Below are 18,154 nucleotides of genomic sequence, written 5' to 3' on the forward strand. Positions count from 1 at the left end.
GGGGGGGGGGGCACACAGTAGGGGCCTCTCACCTCTGTGGCTTCAGAAACCCCTCTTCTTGGTCCACAGCTCCTAACTGGGTCTCGTCACCCCAAACCCTGGCTTCCCGGCTAACAGCCCCCTAACACTCATGGGACGTGCAATATTTCAAGACACTTTGGAATCGAGTTCTTTAGGTTTTTATGCTCAAGACAACGCTGGGTGGTGGCCAGGGGGCACTCTATCCAGACTAGCCAACTCCTGGTATAGACCTCCTTCCCTTGGCCCCAGTCCCCTTCCATCCACCCACATCCTCGGGCATTCGAAGGCACCCTCACCAGCCCTCTGCCACTAATCCCACTCCCAGCCCCTCCAGCCCCGCTCACCTATCTGGCTCTTCAGTTCGGCCACGCTGGCCTCCAGCTCTCGCGCCTGATTCGCGCTGTGCTCCTTCTCCTCCCTCAGTTTGTTCATCTGCCCAAAGCACGAGGGGAGGGGCTTGCAGGGGGGCAGGAAGGGGGGGAACATCGCCTCTCTACCCCCTCCCCCCGTAAAAACCACACGGCCACCTCTGGCTGCACACAGCAAGTGACAGGATTCCCGCTTTACTGATGCCCGGAAAGATCAAGTGACGTGTCTAGGGTGGGGGGCTGAAGGTCCCGTCTCACCTGTTCGGACATCTGCTTCATCCTCTGCTGCCAAATGGCATTCTCCTCCTTCAGATTCTCTGCATACTGGTCTCTCTCCAGCTGCAGCTGCTTTAGTGTATCTCTCAGCTGCAAGAAGGGGCACCGAGGTGAGCAGGGGCCGTCATTGCGCCTCACCGGCTCCGGGGCACCGGGGGTCATCCTCCTTCCACCACCACCCGCCCCGGCTCTGCAAGGCCTCACCTGCCCCATACGGGTCTCCAGCTGTGCCCGCTCGTGCAGGGCCTGCTGTAACTCCTGGCTGCTGTCAGGGGTTTTCGATTCACTAGAAAACTGGAGAAAGAGAGATGAGGTTAGATATAGGGAGCCCAGGCTGTTCCACGCAAGGCCCCCACCCCCTCCCCGCAAAAGGGTCTAAGCTGGGATCACGTACAAGTCGGGATCGATAAAGATCTCTCTGCTCACATTATTAGTACTGCGTCCACGGGCCTTCTGTTAACTAGAGTAACTGTAAGTGTTCCTCTAGCTCCCAGTCCCCCTGACCTGGTGTGTCTCCTTCCAGATCCTTTTCTGGCTATACTGGATAAGGCTACAAACTGATCCAGGTCCTAGAACTGGCGCGGTCGGAGCACAAAGTCCGGGCGTCCATCAACTTCAGGACAACCTCAGGCCCTCACTTTCTATCTCTAGCAGGCCATTTATCATAAGACTGCCCATCACAGGGACAGGCCACAGAGGAGACACTCGATTAACACTGGCTGAATGGATGGGTGGCCAGACGGGCAGATGGGTAGAGAGCTCGGTGTGCTGCCCAGGCCAGACCAAATTTAGAGACTCATGTTCCGCTCTGGGGGACCGACCATAAGAGGAGCCCTAACAAATCGGGTCCCATCCAGGAGAAAGCAGTCAGGAGGGTGGCAGCCCCCATGAGCAACAGCTGGGGCTATGTAGCTTGGAAAAGATGAGGGAGCAACAAGGAATCTGAACAGAAACCCCCCCCACCACCACCACCGAGTATTGGAAGGTCTGTCTTGGGAAAGAGACGAGATTTTTCCTGTGTTGATCGGGAGGGAAGAGCCCCACCGAGGGAAGAGACATGAAGGCAGAGTATGGCTCAGTATGAAGACGGAGGGGAGCTCTCTGACCCTGGTGGCCCACCCTCCAAGAGGAAGCAGACGGACTCGCGGGCTAGCCTTGTGCCTGTCACCTACACAACAATGGTTTTCACCCAGGACGCTTTAAACAAAAATAAAAAAGCCCCATCCTTGAGATCCTGATTCCACAGATCTGGGCCGGGCCCCGACCTGTAGATTTTGATCAATGTTTCGAGCAGGATTCCAAGGCAGGGCCCAAACGAGGATCCAATGTCCCCGCTCACGGCTACAGGCCACCCACGACAGTCCCGGGAGGCCGAGGCCCCAGACGGATGGCGCTCCGGCTCCCTGGGGCGCCGGCCTTACCTGCTGCAGAAGCAGCTCTGACATCTCCAGCTTCTTCTGCAGCTCCTCCACCCTGAGCTGCATGCCCGCCTTCTCGTTCACCAACACGCGAAGCTTCTCTTCCAGCTCCGAGTTCTGCTGCTTCAGGTCCTCGTTGGTTTTGCTGTGGCCACAGGCAGCGAGGAAAGACACGGGTACAGAACAGAAAGGAGCCCTCTGGTCATCAACCCGCCACGCTGGCCACAGAGCCACAGAACAGGGGCGTCGGAAGGGACCCCAGGGAACCAGAGTCCCCAGTGGCAGGGCAGAGAGACCTGAGTGGTTTGGTTGGTGTCCTAACCGGTACGACCCCCTCCCCTGGCTCCTGCACCCCTCCCGCTCCCCAGCCCCCAGCCCCCAGCCGTCCTACTTGTTCTTGTATAACTCCAGCTTCAGGGCATCTCGCTCTTTGGTTAAGTCCTTGTTGTGCTGCGAACACAGAAAGGCGAGGTCAGACACGAGCAGGGGGGAGGTGCGGCGGGCGGACTACTAGCAGCGGTAACTATTCCACAGCCACGCCTGACGTTCCATTCGAAGCCTTTCCAAGCCCCTGTTCTCATTTGCCTCGGACAAGAGTTCGGTAAGGGTGGGAGAGATTCATGGCTGGCCGGCGGAGGCCCCGACGGAGCAGGTGGCATTGCTATCAGTCACGAGCAGCGTCGTGACTGACCCTTCCCTGGAGCACGTCAGCAGGTGCCAGGCTAAGGGTCGCGTTCAAGCCTCGTGACCACCGCTTGGGGCAGGCACGACCATGTCTGTTTTACAGGTGAACACAGAGTGTCACAGGTGAGGTCGTTGGCCTGCAATCCCCAACAGAGCTGGAATTAAACACCCAGTCTGTCTGATTCTTTACCCACATTTTCTCCCTGCGGTGGGGGAGCAGACACAAGGAGCGGAATTACATTGGCATTGCGATCTTCTGTCTCTTCTTGGAACGATCTATTCATAGGCCCACCACTCAGAAGGTACAGAGCTGACAGGCCTCCCAGCTACCCTGTTCCTCACCCCTGCACACACCTTCTAGCTATCACACACACGCTTCCCTTCCTACACAAATGGTAACATACACTGTCCTGTACTTGGCCAAGGCCCACAGCCAGTGACGGGCGGGGCTGGCTCTCAGGCTCTGGGCTCTGCATTCAGTGCTCGCTCCAGAAAGCAGCCCTCACCATGGCCAACTGCCCCCAAGACAGCCAGCTCAGCCCTGCGTTGCTTCTAGCAACCACACCACTTTAAAGCGGCGAGAAACGAGAAACGGCCCGTGCTGCCCTCTGGGCAATAAGACATGCCATCATGCGGAGGGGACCTTTGGGCCCCTCCCCTGTCGGGAAAGCTGCGCCTCCAGCGGACGGGTCCGGTGCCGGGCTCACCCTGTCCACCTGTTTCTGCTGTGTGGAGACAGCAGACAGGGTGCGCTCCAGTTCTCCGATGCGCTGGCGGGAAGACTGCAGGCGACTAGCAAGATCTTCGGACTCTCCTGCAACGACAGAGTTCGAAATGGAACTCAGGAAGGAATCCCACCCAAGGCCTGCCAGCGTGCCAGGCTGAGGGATGGGAGGGCGCCTAGACTCCCACCTGCTTTCTGCCTGGCTGCCTGCTGGGTATGGGCCAGGGCTGTCTGTAATTCGGTCTTCTCAGACACCAGAATCCCTATGGTTTGAATGTGAACCTTTGGGAGAGAAGGCAAAGGGGCGCTGAAGAGGAGGGAAGGAAGCGTTTCCGGCGGGAGGGAGACCTCGGCACCACACACCTGCAGCTGCTCCCTTAGAGACCCCTGTTCCTTTGCAAGCTTCTGCTCAAACTCCTTCTTCTCCTGCAGGAGGAAGGACACACCATCTCTGACTGGGAGGAGGCAGAGATGAAACAGCAAAGGACCTGCTTCTAGAATGCCCCTGATGGCCCAGGACAGGCTCAACAATGTGGCCAGATGGGGGTGGGGGGGGCGAGGGCAGGGGAGGGTGGGCAGCGGGTGGGGAACGAGGGGCCCTTTATTCCTCCAGGCTAGGAGCAGACCGAGAATGGGCCTCCATGTCTTAGCCCTCCCCAAACCATCTCCCACATCATCAGCAAAGAAATCACGTTACTTTTTCCAGTTGATCCAAAGATTCCTGGTTCTGTTGTTTCTGTGGAGAGTCAAAGGAAGGTAACTCAGTCTGTCCCCCTTTACTACCGTCCCCACACCAAGACAGAGGATGGGCAGGGGCCAGGAATGGGTTTTAAAGGCAAGTTCACGGGGACATGAACTGACAGACTCTCCCAAGGAAAGAGACTCTGGGTCTTGGGTGGCTCTGCTCACGGCTACACAAGTGAGAGTCTGGACCCAGATGAAAGAACAAGGACCTAAACCTCTAGAAAGGGGAGCTGAGAAGCGAGAGACTACCCTTCTGTCAGCTCGTGGTTCGGAAGGGTGCGTTCATTCGACAAATATTTACTGAGCACGCCCCCCCAGGCCAGGTTCTGATACAGGAATAAGGAGGACCTGATTCTAGGAGCTAAAAGGGACCTTGGCCACCTCCAGTTCTACCTCCTCAGGAAACCGAAGCCCAGAGAGGAAAGGTGACTCATCCGAGTTTGAAGATGGAGCAAATTAGGGGCTGAGTCAGGGCCGAAGCGCACCAGTCAAGCCAGTGCTTCCTCCCGGAGGCAGGAGCCCCGGGGCAAGGATGGGGAGGACTCAAGCAGGGGTGTCTGGAGAACAGAGAGGAGGCGAAGAGGGCAGCCACAGAGAGCCATGCTGCATGCTCCGTGCTCCGGGGTCCCTCCAGCGGAGACTCAGGCCCCCCGGCACCCCATTCTCCCTTGGCACCAGGGGCCCCCAGCCCCTTTCTTCAGAGCCCCAGGGAGCAGCTGGAGCCCCAGATCGGCAGTGTGGAATCAGGGGACCCCACTGGACTCTTACCAATTCCTCTATCTTGCTACTGAGTTGTTTGTTTGTTAGACTGCTGGAGTCCAGGGCTAGTGAGAGCTCTTGGTACCGGCTCTGAGGCGCATGCACAGAAGGAGGAGGAGGTGGACGAGGGTGGGGGGAGAGGTAGAGAGAGCAGTCATTAGGGTTGGGGGCTGTCTGGGCTGTCTCAGCTGGCAGCGGGGCTCCCAGCCCCCGCTGTGGGAGGGGGGGCTGGCCTGCAGGGTCACTGGGTCTAGACCCACTTACCTCCAAATCCTTCATGTTAGCAGAGCACGCCAGGCCCTCCCCATTGACGTAGGATGAAGACTAGGAGACATGAGAGGCTCGCTTGGAGGTGCGCTCTGCCCTCCTCGGTGCCCGAGCCCTCTGACTCCCCGTCCCGCCTGTCAGCAGCCTGACCCCTTTGTGCCAGCTCCCCCTGCTGCTTCTCTCCCCTTCGCCCGTCCCTCCCAGGCAGCCCTCATTCGGTGCTTTCTGCGGAGGGGTCAAATGATGTAACCAGCTTCGAGGCCCAACCCCTTCACCTGGGGAGCTTCAAAGAGGACTCAGAGGAGTCTTGCCGAGCTGAACATTCCCCAGCCAGCTGGCTGCTCCCAGGCTCGTCCCTCCCTCTTGGGAATCTCCGCCTCAGTTTCTTTCTGTCACATCCCCCCGCCCCCGCCATCTACCCCCTTGGGTTTCAAGTTCTGGGGTACCTCAGACACAAGACCATTGAGCTGTTGAGAAAGTTGTCGCAAGCTCTCGGTAGATGACAGACATCTGGGGACGAACAGGGGAGTCAGGGCTGCGGGAGGCTCGATGGGAAAGAGGGGGTTGCAGGCAGTGTCCTGCCCCGACTCCCTCGGCCTAGGGACTGCTGCCCCCACAGGAGATACTCACTTGTTTTCATCCATGAGGAAAGGGCCATTTTCTACATCCTGACTCTGTTCAGAAAGAAACACACGAAGTGGTCACTCCATTGTTAGTAAGACCGCCCAGGGGTGGGGGGAGGCAAGCTGCTTCTGACAACCTGCCAGCTCCCCAGACTTCAAGGAAAGACCTGGTCTTGGCCTCCCGCCTCAGTCCTCTGGAAAGGGCACTTGGCTCTAGGAACCAAGCTACATGAAGAAAGGGGAAGAGGACCCAAAGCAGGTACACACAGTCCTCTGGGGGGGGGGGATGAACGTACAGTGGGGCGGCAGGCAAGGGGGGAGGAGGCACAAACCTGAACTGATGCCATGCTAGTGACACGGGGGGGACTAGCACAGGGGGAAGGGACACCACCAGGTGACACGGTGTCATCAAAAGTTGGTGAGGCAGGAGCAGCGCGGTCTTTGGGCGTCTGTCACAGAACAGAGCAGGGGGTTAGGGACCATGCGGGTAAGAAGGCGCCTTGCTGCCATGGATGCAGGGGTGCAGAGCGGGCAGGACAGGTGCTGCTGTGGTCAGAGTGACAGTCACACATGCTGGGAGCCACTCTGGAGTGTGGCTATGACTCGCCCAAGCTGAGGGCCGCTCTGCAGCCTTCTAGACGGCCAAAGCTCAAAGCAGGGTCTGCGCGACCTCCTCCGTGAACACGAGGGCCTTGTTCTCTGTGGAGCTCAGCAAGACACAGTACCAGGTTCTGACCTGTGGCATCCACAGCAGGTGGGAGACAGGTGTCCCCAGTCAGGGAGAAGGAAGGCACTGTTCTTCTGGAATGCCAGGGTGACCCTCACCCTGGGCCCCTGCCAGGCACAGGGTGCTGGTGATGAAGGACGTGGTCAATGCCACTATCTGCCTCCTTCCTCTCTGCTCTCTTTTCCTTTCCCCTTCCTATCCCCAACTACGCGCTGCATTTGCGCAATTCAGGCCTTTTCTGGGATAGAAGCTAACTAGAAGCCTCACCTTACTCCTGCAGGTAAAAAGAAAAACACGGCCACTGGCCCCACCCCAACCTCCTAGCTCTGAAACTCCTACCCAACCGAGAAGCAACCTGAGAAACCAGAGGTAAGATGTCTGCCCTCTGACTCTTGGTATCCTGGAGAACAATCCTGGGATTGGGGACAAGGAGTCATGCAGAAACCGCTCCCTGTTCCCCACCTGGACCCACCTGCTTGACCAGGGCCCCACCCAGCCTCCTTCCAAGCTCAGGCCTGACACAGTCCAAGCATCTGGCTCTACGATCTAATGTCTGACGAGGAGCAAAGATGAGCAGAGACTTGGGGAAGATGGCAGACAAGCTTGAGTTTGAAGACAGGCGCACACTAGGGAGTCAAGGCCTGGCCAGCGAGGCCGGGGCGGGGAGGAACAGCCCTAGCCTCTGAGAAGTCACCTCTACTGCCCTCCTTAGAGCAAGTGCTGCAGAGCCCGAGAAGCTGAGGCTGAACCAAGCAATTTGCCTGTTTACTGTCCAGGCTGTGACCTTTGACCCTGGAACCTGGCATTGCCTTGCCAACCTGTCAACAGAATCTCCTAGGTTAGAGCAGAGGCTCAGCAGCTGGCTGGGCTTGAGACTTTGGGGGAGGTGGGCACTTCTAGCCCTGGGCCCTGGCAAGCTCTGGGTGCCTCCTGGCATCCTGGGTTCCCATGGATCCCTAGCACTAGACACAAGAACGTTCAGAAAAGGAAAAAAGTAATTTTCTGAGGACTTAAATATATGTAACATGACGATTTTATGATCAAGTTATTTCACAATTTTAGGTTTATAGCAAAAGTATGGAGTATTTAAAAAATCACTCTCCACTCCCCCGACGGTCCCATTCCATTAAAATTTTATTTCTCCATGATTCTCCATTTCTGGAAATGCTATCAGCTCTGTCCAGGATCTGTAACCACAAGCCTGCATTGCGGGAACGAAAACTTAAGTGGGAAACAGCCACTGACACAGACAGGATTTAAAAACCACAAGGAGGATCTGGGTCTTCATTTCCAGGACAACAGAGGGATGCGGGCACAGAATCTCCGAACTCCGTGCAAATACCAGCTTCAGGAGTCCTCTAGGCCTGCGCTCCCTTCCCCGTGCCCCTCAGCAGCTCCTCTGAGCCCACAAGGTGAGTCACAGCACCTGGACAGCCCTGACCACCCAGGCGTGAGCGGTCCCAGTGAGTGAAAGCCTCTCACACCAGCAGCCAGGGCTCTGTCCCTGCTCTCTCCCCATGCCATCTCTTGCAGGACCTGGCCGTACTCAGCCCTACTCCCCTGGCCTGACTAGTGTCCCAGGACAAAGTGCGAACATCACGTCCAGAAAACCCACCCAGGCTCCCTGGCTTTCTGGGAGATGCTCTGTGAGCTCATAATGCTGGCTGTTACCTGCATCCCACCCTCCCTCTGCCTGGGACTCCCACTTTCCCCTCTCTCTGTATGGATAAATGCTACCCACCTGTAATCTTCAAACCAGTCTCGAGTCCACTCAGAACCCACCTCGCCCTCGGCTGGGCACTCGGAACGTTGCCACATTCTACCTTTGCTTCTTACAGGAGGGTCTGCCGCCCTCAGTGTGCATTCGACCTGGTTCACCTCTTTTCTTGAGCACCTCGCCAACTGCCTCCCCCAGCAAGGGCCCACTGAATACACAGCCAAAGTGTCCAGTTGATTTTTAAGAGAGAACAGGGGCAGGATGTCCTGGTCGCTCAGTTAATGCCTCCGATAAAATAACCTCGATCCTTGTAACTCTAACATACACTCCCTTTGTCTTAACCCTACAGTTACCTACTCTCAAACCAAAGTGAATTCATCCAATTCAAAGACAGCACAAACTGCTATGTGGTCTATTGGTCTTTTGGGGACAGGTGCCCAAAGGGCAAGCCCGAAGGTTTGCTTTTATTTAATCTCTCTGAGTCTGACACGCCAGTGGGTATTCATACGCAAGGCTTGAAATGCCCAGATCCCACTCTCCTGCTCTGGAAGCTTTCCCAAATCACCTTTCAACTTCAAGGTGTGTCTCACCTTCTTCAAGATGATAAAAGCTACGGGGCAAGGAAAACAACCCAACCAACCAAGCAGGTGAACAAAGCAGACATGAACAGGCTGAGGGTTAATGACAGCAACATAAAATAAGCCAGAGGCAAAGTATCCCCCAAACCAGAGAAGCCTTGGGGCATGCACAGCCGGGAGAGAGCAAGCCAGAGAGGGGGCTCGGCACTGCCTCACCTGCCACTTGTCCAATGGGGGGAGCGCTACCCCATTGGAGCGGTTAAGGTCGGACACCAGCACCTTCAGAATGTCCTGAATCTACAGGAGGCGAGAAGGGAGAAACAAGGGCAAGGGGAGAGAGAAAAGTGGCTTAGAGAGAGGTGAGAGAGTCAGGAAAGGAAGAAGAGAAGACAGAGGGAACAAATCCACGGCCTGGGCCGCCTTCCCAAACGGCCACTGGCTGCCTTGCTGGAGGCAGAAATCAACGTACACAGAGGGAAAGGTCCCCCGAACGAGACAGAGAATGCAGTCACCGGCCCGATGCAGCGGTTTTCTTAATACATTCATGAGACCCGCTCCTCAGGCCCAGGATGCTGGGGACGAATCTGACAGAATGCCATCTCCATTTTAAAAACCAGACTTCCGAGGAAGGGTTCGCTTGAACAAAGGGGGCTCCAGCTAGAAGTCTGAAAGACACTGATCTGCTCCAACAATATCATCTTACGGATGAGGCCACTGGGCCCAGGGGAGGAAGTGATTTTCCTGAGGTCGCCCAGCAAGTCAGTGGCAAAGATGGACTCCAAACTCACTGTCACCTAACCCAAGTGCTTGGGGCTCTCTCCTTGCTACACCCTAGGCCTCTTTTGGTGCTTCCTAAAGGGACAGCATGATGGCACATGGCTGCTCTCACTGCCTGGCTCCCCCTTTGAGGCTGGGGATGAGGAAAGTCACCAGACCAGTATGTCAAATACCACTACCCTTTACTGAATCTTTCCTATGCACCAGGCCCTGTACCAGGCCTGGGTGGCTCAGTCAGTTAAATGTCCAACTCTTTGATTTCTTTCAGCTCAAGTCACGATCTCAGGGTCCTGGGACGGAGCTCCACATCAGGTTCTGTGCTCAGCCAGGAGTCTGCTTGAGGATTTTCTCTCTCCCCCTCTCCCTTTGCCCCTCCCCCTGCTCACCCGCTCTCTCTAAAATAAATAAATCTTAAAAAAAAAAAATCAACCATCTCATTCCAGTGTCCCAAGTGTAAGCAAGATAACATTACCCTAATTTTACTGATGTGGAAATATATTCCTAGCAAGGACATTATCCCAGCAAAGGGATAGGTAGGATTCAAACCTGTACCTGATACTTCTTCCACAATCTTAACCATCACCCTCTACTTGTCCCTCAAGTACCCCTGGTCCCAGGAGCCTGGCCAATACTCACATCCTCAGAAGAATGGCAACCATCAGAAGTCGTTTTTTCTGGGTTACTGCCATTTTTGATCTTTCTTTTCTTCTTCACTCCTGCAGGAATACCAGGGCTGTTCTTCTGCTGGTATTCCCTCAACTGCAGAAAGGAAAAGCAGCGGGACTCATGAGAACTATAATCCCCTGTATTCACAACCAACTTTGTAGTTTACGATATACTCCTATCTTTGCCATCTGATTGCCACCAATAGCCCTACAAGGTGTTGTCATTCTCGGCGACTGCAGATATGGAATGATAACATGGCGTTAAAGGCAGGGGTGCAGTAACAGAATTTACACTTAGTCTTCTGACTCCGAGTTCTGGTGTTATGCCATGAAATCAGCAAGTGCCAAGAGGTAAAATCAGAGGTGGAGATGGAAAGTAAACATCTGAGTAATCAGACTTCAGAGTCCTTTCCTACCCATCTGTTAAAGCTGCACAATAGTACTTATCAAACTTTTACATGGATGTATCCTGACGGCAGAAGGCAATGAAGGCACACACCTAGTGAATGTGGGAACGTAACAGGAGGACGACAACCCAAGCACTATTTCAGAGAGAAGTCTATTATAATCTTACAAATCTTTGCAAATGTTATCCCTAGGTACATTAATATAAAAGGACTTTTCTCTCTCAAGAGAATCAAGCACATCTGATGCTTCGGTCCCATATTATCCTGTGGCACTTAGAACACTCCATGTTGAGAGGATGGTTTGGGGAAGATTCCCACCTGTGAAGTTCAGGTTCCAGATTCCCACCTGTGAAGTTCAGGTTCCAGAGATCTGTTCCCCCCATAAGAAGATCTCACACCAAAGACCACTGATTGAGGGGGACTCTGGTCCCAGAATCATAGGGAGTTAAAGTGTGAGGTAGAGAATTCAGATTTAAAATGTGAAAGTCTCTCTGGACAGTAGAAACCTAGGAGGAAACCATACTAAAGAAAACACATTCTCCCCCATTGTCACCAAGGTGTTATCAATGTTCCACGATCACTGGTGAAGTCAACGTCTAAGGATGGGGAACAGTCTAGAGTAAGGGCTCCTGAAACATCTTCCACCTAGGTCCCATAGTCCCCAGGCCCCTTGAAGCTGGAAATTTGTGCCGCGACCAGAGAAACCGGAAAGGATATGAAAACACTGGGGGACTGGGTAGTAAGATCAAACACCGGGCTCGCGGCGCTAATGACAGTTCCGAGGGGGATTGTGACGTAACTACATTCCACTCCTCCCTACCGACGCCCGAATCGCCGCTCCGCGGTGGGGGAGGGGAAAGCAGGGCCGGGACGGAGGTCCTCGGAGACCTGGACCGGCCAGGGGAGCCCAGGTCCTCCGGTTCTGGGTGGCAGAAGGCGAGGGCCAAGCCCGGAGCGGGGATCCCGAGGGTCACCGGCCCAAAGTCACCCGGGGGCGACGGGTGAAGGCGGGGGCTGGGCTGCCGGGGGGCGGGACTGGCTGAGAAGACTTTGGGGGGGGCGCCAAGGGGCGCCGAGGGGCTCGCCCTGTGTGCCTCAGGGGCAGCACAGACTCTGACCACGGCCCGGCGGTCGGAGGGGCCTTTGGCTGGGTCAGGGAGCCGCGACCCGGCACATTTTACCTTTTTCTTGGCCGCAGCCAGTTTGAGCTGTCGGGTTTCTTCCGACATCCCGGGACGGGGAGGGGGAAGGGGGGGCCACATCATCAAGATCCCGGCAACCACTGCGGAATTGCTTCCGGCAGTCACCGCGCCGATGTGCGACTGAGCCAGAAAAGGAGGGACTCCAGAGTTTCTAGGCAGCAGCTGGGTGGGCGTGGCCCCAAAGCTCCAATCCTATTGGCCGGTGAGGAAGATGAAAGGGAAAGGGGCGTGGCCAGGCCGCCGCGGGCCGCAGGGGACAGGTGGAGTCACAATGAAAGCTGCGCGCGCAGCCGATGTCCCCGCCCACCTCGAGGAAGGGGCGGGGCCTGAGCTTGCAGGATGCGCGCGCATCTCGAGATATGACCGTTCCCGGTCTCCGTCATAAGATTCCGAATACCTGGCGGGCCTGAGGGGTCGCTCTCCCTCTCTCGCCCTGGACCTTCCTGCACCGCATACTCCCCCTAGACGGGGGCCCCGGACCCCAGGGCTCCGGAGGTGGGCGAGGAGCGGAGAGCAGGGCGAAAGGGCTTCCATTCACAGTCCCTTTCCTGACTCCCCATAGCCCTGCCCCAGACTCTCTCGTCCCAGAGATCACTTCCGGAGACCCCCCCCCATCTGGCCCTCCACACACTCCCCCCTCTCAGAGTCTCCCCTTCCTTGAGGATCCCTACCCTGATCCCGGACCATAACTGCCCCCTTCCCAACTCGTAACCTCCCACACCCCTTTCCTCCCAGAGCGGACTCTAGGTTCAATCAGCCTTTTTCTCGGATTCTTCTCCAGGACTCAACCAGGACTTTCCAAAAGTTGCCGCGGGGCCTTCCAATCCCCTGTGAGTATGCCTGTGTACCCCGCCCCCCTCACCCGCCACCGTGAAAGTCCGTGCTGCTCCAGCCCTTCTCTCCATCCCCAACAGCCCTCTTCAAGCCGTCCCCCAGCGGACCTTGTTCTGCCGAGAAACTCCAGGTCATTTCTCAGTCCTCCCCCTTCTTTTCCTCCTGCCCACCAAGCTTCAAAGAAGCAGCAGTGTCCCGGCCTTTGCCGGTGGTACCCCAGGCTCTCCCAGTGGGCTCCGTCTCTCCTCCTTCCTGACAGCACCACAGGTGGTTGGTTTTGAAAACACCAGGATCCCCTCCCTCACCTGTTCCACCCCCCACAGAAACCGCGCTCATTCCCTCGGACACATGGGCTCTGTCCTGCCTTTGCCATTTGGATGCACTGTCCCCTTCTGGAATACTTTCCTTCCAGCTCTTTAGCAAGAGCTGCTCATCCTTTAGAGTTGAGGACCCTCAGAGAAGCCTCGCCCCCACTTCTGACTCAGTCCGCCGCACACTGTACTTCAGCTTAGAAGCACTTTTCAGGCTAGTCGTTAGTTAATGAATTATTTGTCATTCACCCCCTCCTCTGACATTATTGAGTGCCTACCATGTGCCAGGCACTGTTGGGGACACCGTGAACAAAACACCGCCCCTGCGTTCGTGGGCTTACACTCCAGTGGCGTAAGGCCGGCGACGAACAGAATATTGTTAATGAAACGTGTATGTCACGTGGTGATGGATGTTAGATAATATCAGGACAAAAGAACAGTGAGCCATTGAGGAGGGACCATGTTAGGCCGGGTGGTCAGCAAAGGCCTTCCTGAGGAAGTGTGAGTAGAGCTTTAAATGGAGGTCTCTGGAGGAAAAACATAATCATTGGGTGTTCTATATATGTTCCATGAAGGCAGGGGCCAGGCTTGATGTCTCACCCGTTGCTGAATCCCTGGAGCCTTTGCCAGTGCCTGGCAGATAGTGCTTACTCCCTGTCACCTGACCTATCAAAAGCCCCTGGCCTGAGAGTAGGAACCATGTCTTCCTTGGCCTCTTCTCGTATCATGTGTAGACAGTTGATCAACATTCATTTCCTAAAGGTTCGCAGCGTACCAGGCACTGGCCTTTGCAGCTTCTAGAGGCAGAGAGGGCAAAGATGAAGTGCAGCGCCTGGGAAGGGTTTTGTTATCCAATGAAATTATAAGCCCAGCGACATTATAGATTTGAGCATCCAAGAAGTAAACGTGAGGCAGATTATCTGGGGTCAGATGAGGGGCCGGGATGAGCCCTTTAATTAGGATTGGGTATGGCTAGGCCTGAAAGAAACCCCAGATAATGGTGCCCTAAACAGTCCTCAGGGTCCCAGGCCTCTGTCTTGTTCCACCACACCTTCCACATGGCTCTACCTTATCGCCCAAGGTACTGCTCAGCTCTACCATTACGTCCACATTCCAGCCAGCAGGAAGGAGGAAGGAAGGCCAGAGAAAGGCGTATCCTCTCCCTGGAAGGACAATGCCCAGACGTTGCATACATGATTTCTGATTAACTTCCACTTGCCAGAACTTGGAGGGCTACATCTAATTCCAAGGGCAGCTGGGCAATGTAATCTTATTCGGGGGTGAGGGGTGTCGGTCACCAAGCAGAAGGGGGGGGTGATTTGTTAGGGACAACGTGTAGGTTCTGAATTGTGGATAATGGGTCAGTCTGGCTAATGACTTTGTGTTCCGCTCAGCGGCCATCTCCCGAGTTTGGCCAGGCTGATGGGACCAGCGAGGATTCTCTGCACCTTGACATTCAGAAACTGAAGGAGAAGAGGGACCTGCTGGACAAGGAGATCGCCCAATTAATATCTGAGTAAGTCTCATTGGGCTCCTCAGCATGCTTAAGATAACTTAATCAGGGGCCCAGTAACTGAAACGCAGCCACACTAGCTTAGCGTAAAACCAGGACCGTGCCCTGTGAGGGATTCAGCGTGTCTCAGCAGCCTCTCTCGGGTAGGGTGTGGTCAGACCTGGGAGGAGCCGAACTAGGAAGCGGAAAGCTGTCCGGAGCAGAGGTTATCATTCTGTCTCTGCCTCTGCTTCCGGTCTCTCTCTGCCTCTGCTTCCGTCTGCACACCAACTCCATTCTCTCTCCGCAGGTGGGCTCTCCAGGGCCTGGGGGAAGCTGGCTCTTCCACAACTCCTGGACTCTTTCACGCCCCTTGCTGCAGCCACGTGGCACAGACTGAGCAGTCTTTGAATGTGCATTTCATATGGGAGGGCATCTGACTAGCCACTCATGTTCCCATCTGTGAATCCCCCTGCTGTGGCCAGGGTCACATAGTACCAGTGTGGCTGGGAACCGCTCCCTAAGGGCACAGGGAGATTGGCCAGGAGTGAGGGGCTAGGCAGATTCGTGCCTTACCGTAAGCTTCCTGAGGGCAGGGTCTGTCTTGTCCCTAGTAGGCCCTTAGTGAACTTGTGTGTGTGTGTGTGTGTGTGTTAAGATTTTATTTATTTGCCAGAGAGAGAGACAGAGTACAAGCAGGGAGAATAGCAGGCAGAGGGAGAAGCAGGATCCCCGCTGAGCAAGGAGCCTGATGTGAGACTCAATCCCGGGACCCTGGGATCCTGACCTAAGCTGAAGGCAGACTCTTAACCAACTGAGCCACCAAGTGTCCCACAAGGCATCTATTTAATATGCACAGGATGCCTGGGGGGCTCAGTCGGTTAAGTGTCTGCCTTCGGCTCAGGTCAGGATCCCAAGGTCCCGGGATCAAGCCCCACATTGGGCTCCTTGCTCAGCGGGGAGTCTGCTTCTCCCTCTGCCTGCTGCTCCCCTTGCTGGTGTGCTCTCTCTCTCTCTCTGACAAATAAATAAATAAGATCTTTACATAGATGCCTTGTTACTCTCTGAACCTTGGCTGCTCCTTAGCTTTGTTAAAGATCCTCTCTCTGTCTCTCTCTCCACCCCTCACCCCAGAGGCTACAGTGTGGATGAACTGGAGGACCACATCTCCCAGCTCCACGAGTACAACGACATCAAGGACGTAGGCCAGGTGCTGCTAGGCAAACTAGGTGAGCAGCAGGACCCCGGAGGAGCAGCCGGGGCTCGGAGGGAAGGACTCCGCATTCCCCCGGGTGTCTGGATTTTGCTCCTGGGCCTTCTAACTTGCCAGCCTTCCCATCCTTCTCAGCTGGCGCCCTCCCTGAACGCCCTGAAGCAGCTGTACAGCTCTTACAGGAGTCCCTGGGCTTTCTTCCCTCCTGCGTAGAGTCTGCTTCAGAGCCCCAGGCAGGTTTGAGCAGGAACTTCCCTTCCTGCTAGATTGAGGGCTGCGGTTCCGGTCTTCTGGGGCCTCCTCGGACTGATCGACACACCACCCTTACCTCGGTGGCTGACTTGCTACAGAGGCAGAATGTCACAGAAGGGTGACTCTGTGACTCAGAGGAGTATTTCGTTCTTCCTTGATCCCAGCCTGACTTCCAGAGGCCTCAGCCGAGGCACAGACACCTGTGCGCCTGGGCTGGTTAGAACAGTCCCGTTTGGAAACAAGCAGAGGCATGGATGGCCTCAGTCCCGTCACCTGGCTGGGGTCGGTGGGCACTCCAGTGTTCAGCAGCCAGTGACTGTCTGGGACAGGGTGCAGGCCTGGGATGTCTGCCTGGTCGCTGCAGTCGTTGAGCACTTCCTGTAGAATTGCATGTCAGCATCCAGGAGTCTGGCGGGGAGGGCTGCTCTGTTCCAGTGGGGAGTGGGTCCCAAGGAAGGAAAGGAGAGAGCAGGAGGAGGGAAATACAGATGGAGAAAGGAGGTCGATCAGGCCCCAAGGAGAAGGGAAGGTGAGGGGACCGTAGCCTGGTGGTTAAGGGCATCAGCTCTTGTGAGATAGAGCCCAGCTTGAGACCTGTCTTTCCGGGCCCGGGCCCTGGAGAGGATAGGGCAGCCCGTCTTCTCATTTGTTCAGGTGACACTTACGGAGCACCTGCTCCGCAGGGTGTGGGGCACTCTAGAACCAGACGCTCGGAGGACCCTGTTCTCATGTGACTAATGTTTTGGTACTGGGGGAGGGGAGGGGAATGGTCAATAAGTAAAGGAACACAAACAAAGAAATTATAAAATGCATTAAGTGCTATGAAGAAAACAAAGGCCAGAGACAGAGAAGAATGTTGAGGTATGAACAGGGTGGCAGGTAGGGATGAGCTGAGGTGGTCAGGGAAGGCCCCTCAGGAGACCCCCTCCTCTGAGAGGAAGAAAATGTCTTTGAGGGAGCGAGAGGAATGGCATCACCAAATGGCCAGGGCGTGGCCCACGGGCCAGGCTAAGCATGAGGGTTTTCCGCAGTCCCCAGGCGCAATGTAAGGATCCACTTACCTTTTCAGCAGATGGCTCTGGCTGCTCTGAGTGGACCCCAGGGGGGCTCCTTTGGGAAGTGGGGTGAGGGTTCAGTGAGTCTAGTTTGGGGCGGCCAAGTAGGGCGCATAGTGGTAAGAGTAGCAAGAGGGTATCTCAGTCAACTAGGGGAGCAGGGAGAAGGTGCAGGAGTGGGTCCAGGCTAGGCCGTTCTCCCTCCCACTTCTCCCACCGGACACGCATCCTTTCTTCCTTCTTTCCTTTCAGCCGTGATCCGAGGTGTCACCACCAAAGAATTATATCCAGAATTTGGCCTGGATATGAATGACTGAGCCAAGGCTCACAGCCCTTTGTCCGCAGCCCAGTGGGACAGGCGGATTTGAACATGAGAGGCAGTGAGAGTCCAGCCGGCACACCCACAGGCTTCCCAGCAAGGAAGCACCAGAAGCCCTTTTCTAGAGAGCTCAGTTTGAGTCCGGAGGGAGCCAGAGAAGAGACAGACCACGACGAAGAGCTGTTCCCTGCTCCAAGTTTCCTGAAATGTCCCAGTGATATCTAGGTGTGTGTGTGTGTCTCCTGTTTAAATAAACATACAATCTTGGTGTGAATCTCTACACTGAGTCCTTCTCCTCCGGTAGCCCCTGATCTTCCCCGGGGGGGAAAAGAGAGCCTGCCTTGGATTATAACAAGCTTACATGCACCAGGCACTGTGCTGAGCCCCTTACATCCGTTATCTCTAATGCCTGAGTCCATCCTCTGAGAAATGAATATTGCTATCCCCATTTTACAGATGAGGAAATTGAGGCTCAGGGGCGCCTGGGTGGCACAGCGGTTAAGCGTCTGCCTTCGGCTCAAGGCGTGATCCCGGCGTTATGGGATCGAGCCCCACGTCAGGCTCCTCCGCTATAAGCCTGCTTCTTCCTCTCCCACTCCCCCTGCTTGTGTTCCCTCTCTTGCTGGCTGTCTCTATCTCTGTCGAATAAATAAATAAAAAAATCTTTAAAAAAAAAAAAAAAGGAAATTGAGGCTCAGAGAAGCAAAGTGACTTACCCAAG

General features: G+C 55.5%; 2 protein-coding genes and 1 long non-coding RNA gene across 9 annotated transcripts in view; 2 read left to right on the plus strand and 1 right to left on the minus strand.

Moving 5' to 3' along the window:
* The window catches only part of GOLGA2 (golgin A2), a 16,341-nt gene extending 4,268 nt beyond the window's left edge, over positions 1-12,073 (minus strand). The window contains exons 1-17 of one of the 5 annotated variants that reach the window (XM_040631969.1): positions 11,937-12,073; positions 10,320-10,442; positions 9,123-9,203; positions 6,217-6,333; positions 5,892-5,935; positions 5,708-5,771; positions 5,259-5,318; positions 5,004-5,084; positions 4,189-4,227; positions 3,855-3,917; positions 3,680-3,773; positions 3,475-3,581; positions 2,475-2,533; positions 2,087-2,228; positions 870-959; positions 648-755; positions 366-453 (exon numbers count right to left, since the gene is read on the minus strand). In XM_040631969.1, the coding sequence (XP_040487903.1) occupies positions 366-453; positions 648-755; positions 870-959; positions 2,087-2,228; positions 2,475-2,533; positions 3,475-3,581; positions 3,680-3,773; positions 3,855-3,917; positions 4,189-4,227; positions 5,004-5,084; positions 5,259-5,318; positions 5,708-5,771; positions 5,892-5,935; positions 6,217-6,333; positions 9,123-9,203; positions 10,320-10,442; positions 11,937-12,020 (1,444 nt within the window). In that variant the 5' untranslated portion in view covers positions 12,021-12,073. The remainder of the gene's footprint in view (positions 1-365; positions 454-647; positions 756-869; positions 960-2,086; positions 2,229-2,474; positions 2,534-3,474; positions 3,582-3,679; positions 3,774-3,854; positions 3,918-4,188; positions 4,228-5,003; positions 5,085-5,258; positions 5,319-5,707; positions 5,772-5,891; positions 5,936-6,216; positions 6,334-9,122; positions 9,204-10,319; positions 10,443-11,936) is intronic. The other 4 variants (XM_040631970.1, XM_040631972.1, XM_040631971.1 and 1 more) reach the window with 4 other exon arrangements.
* Positions 4,184-9,114, plus strand: LOC121103106. Of its 3 annotated transcripts, none has more exons than XR_005835260.1 (3): positions 4,184-4,247; positions 6,892-6,980; positions 7,786-9,114. It is a non-coding gene; the product is annotated as an uncharacterized LOC121103106 (long non-coding RNA). The 3 variants fall into 3 exon arrangements; XR_005835259.1 differs by lacking the exon at positions 4,184-4,247 and adding an exon at positions 5,942-6,143; XR_005835261.1 differs by lacking the exon at positions 4,184-4,247 and adding an exon at positions 5,942-6,143 and having other exon boundaries at positions 7,906-9,114.
* A 95-nt stretch (positions 12,074-12,168) lies between the features above and the next one.
* SWI5 (SWI5 homologous recombination repair protein) lies at positions 12,169-17,711 on the plus strand. The gene is made up of 6 exons (XM_008698900.2): positions 12,169-12,217; positions 12,344-12,452; positions 12,739-12,787; positions 14,497-14,618; positions 15,729-15,823; positions 17,367-17,711. The coding sequence occupies exons 1-6, from the start codon at positions 12,169-12,171 to the stop codon at positions 17,429-17,431; spliced, it is 489 nt and encodes a 162-aa protein (XP_008697122.2). The 3' UTR covers positions 17,432-17,711.
* Positions 17,712-18,154: the final 443 nt, after the last annotated feature.

Source organism: Ursus maritimus, unplaced genomic scaffold, assembly GCF_017311325.1.
Source record: "Ursus maritimus isolate PB19 unplaced genomic scaffold, ASM1731132v1 scaffold_17, whole genome shotgun sequence".
NCBI classification, from domain to species: domain Eukaryota; kingdom Metazoa; phylum Chordata; class Mammalia; order Carnivora; family Ursidae; genus Ursus; species Ursus maritimus.

What these genes read in the sequence shown, in the direction of transcription:
- SWI5 (XM_008698900.2), top strand. Translation starts at nt 12,169, where the DNA reads ATGAAAGGGAAAGGGGCGTGGCCAGGCCGCCGCGGGCCGCAGGGGACA. An exon ending in CGGACCCCAGGGCTCCGGAG is followed by an intron (nt 12,453 to 12,738) that starts GTGGGCGAGGAG and finishes ATTCTTCTCCAG; the next exon opens with GACTCAACCAGGACTTTCCA. An exon ending in ATCGCCCAATTAATATCTGA is followed by an intron (nt 14,619 to 15,728) that starts GTAAGTCTCATT and finishes CCCTCACCCCAG; the next exon opens with AGGCTACAGTGTGGATGAAC.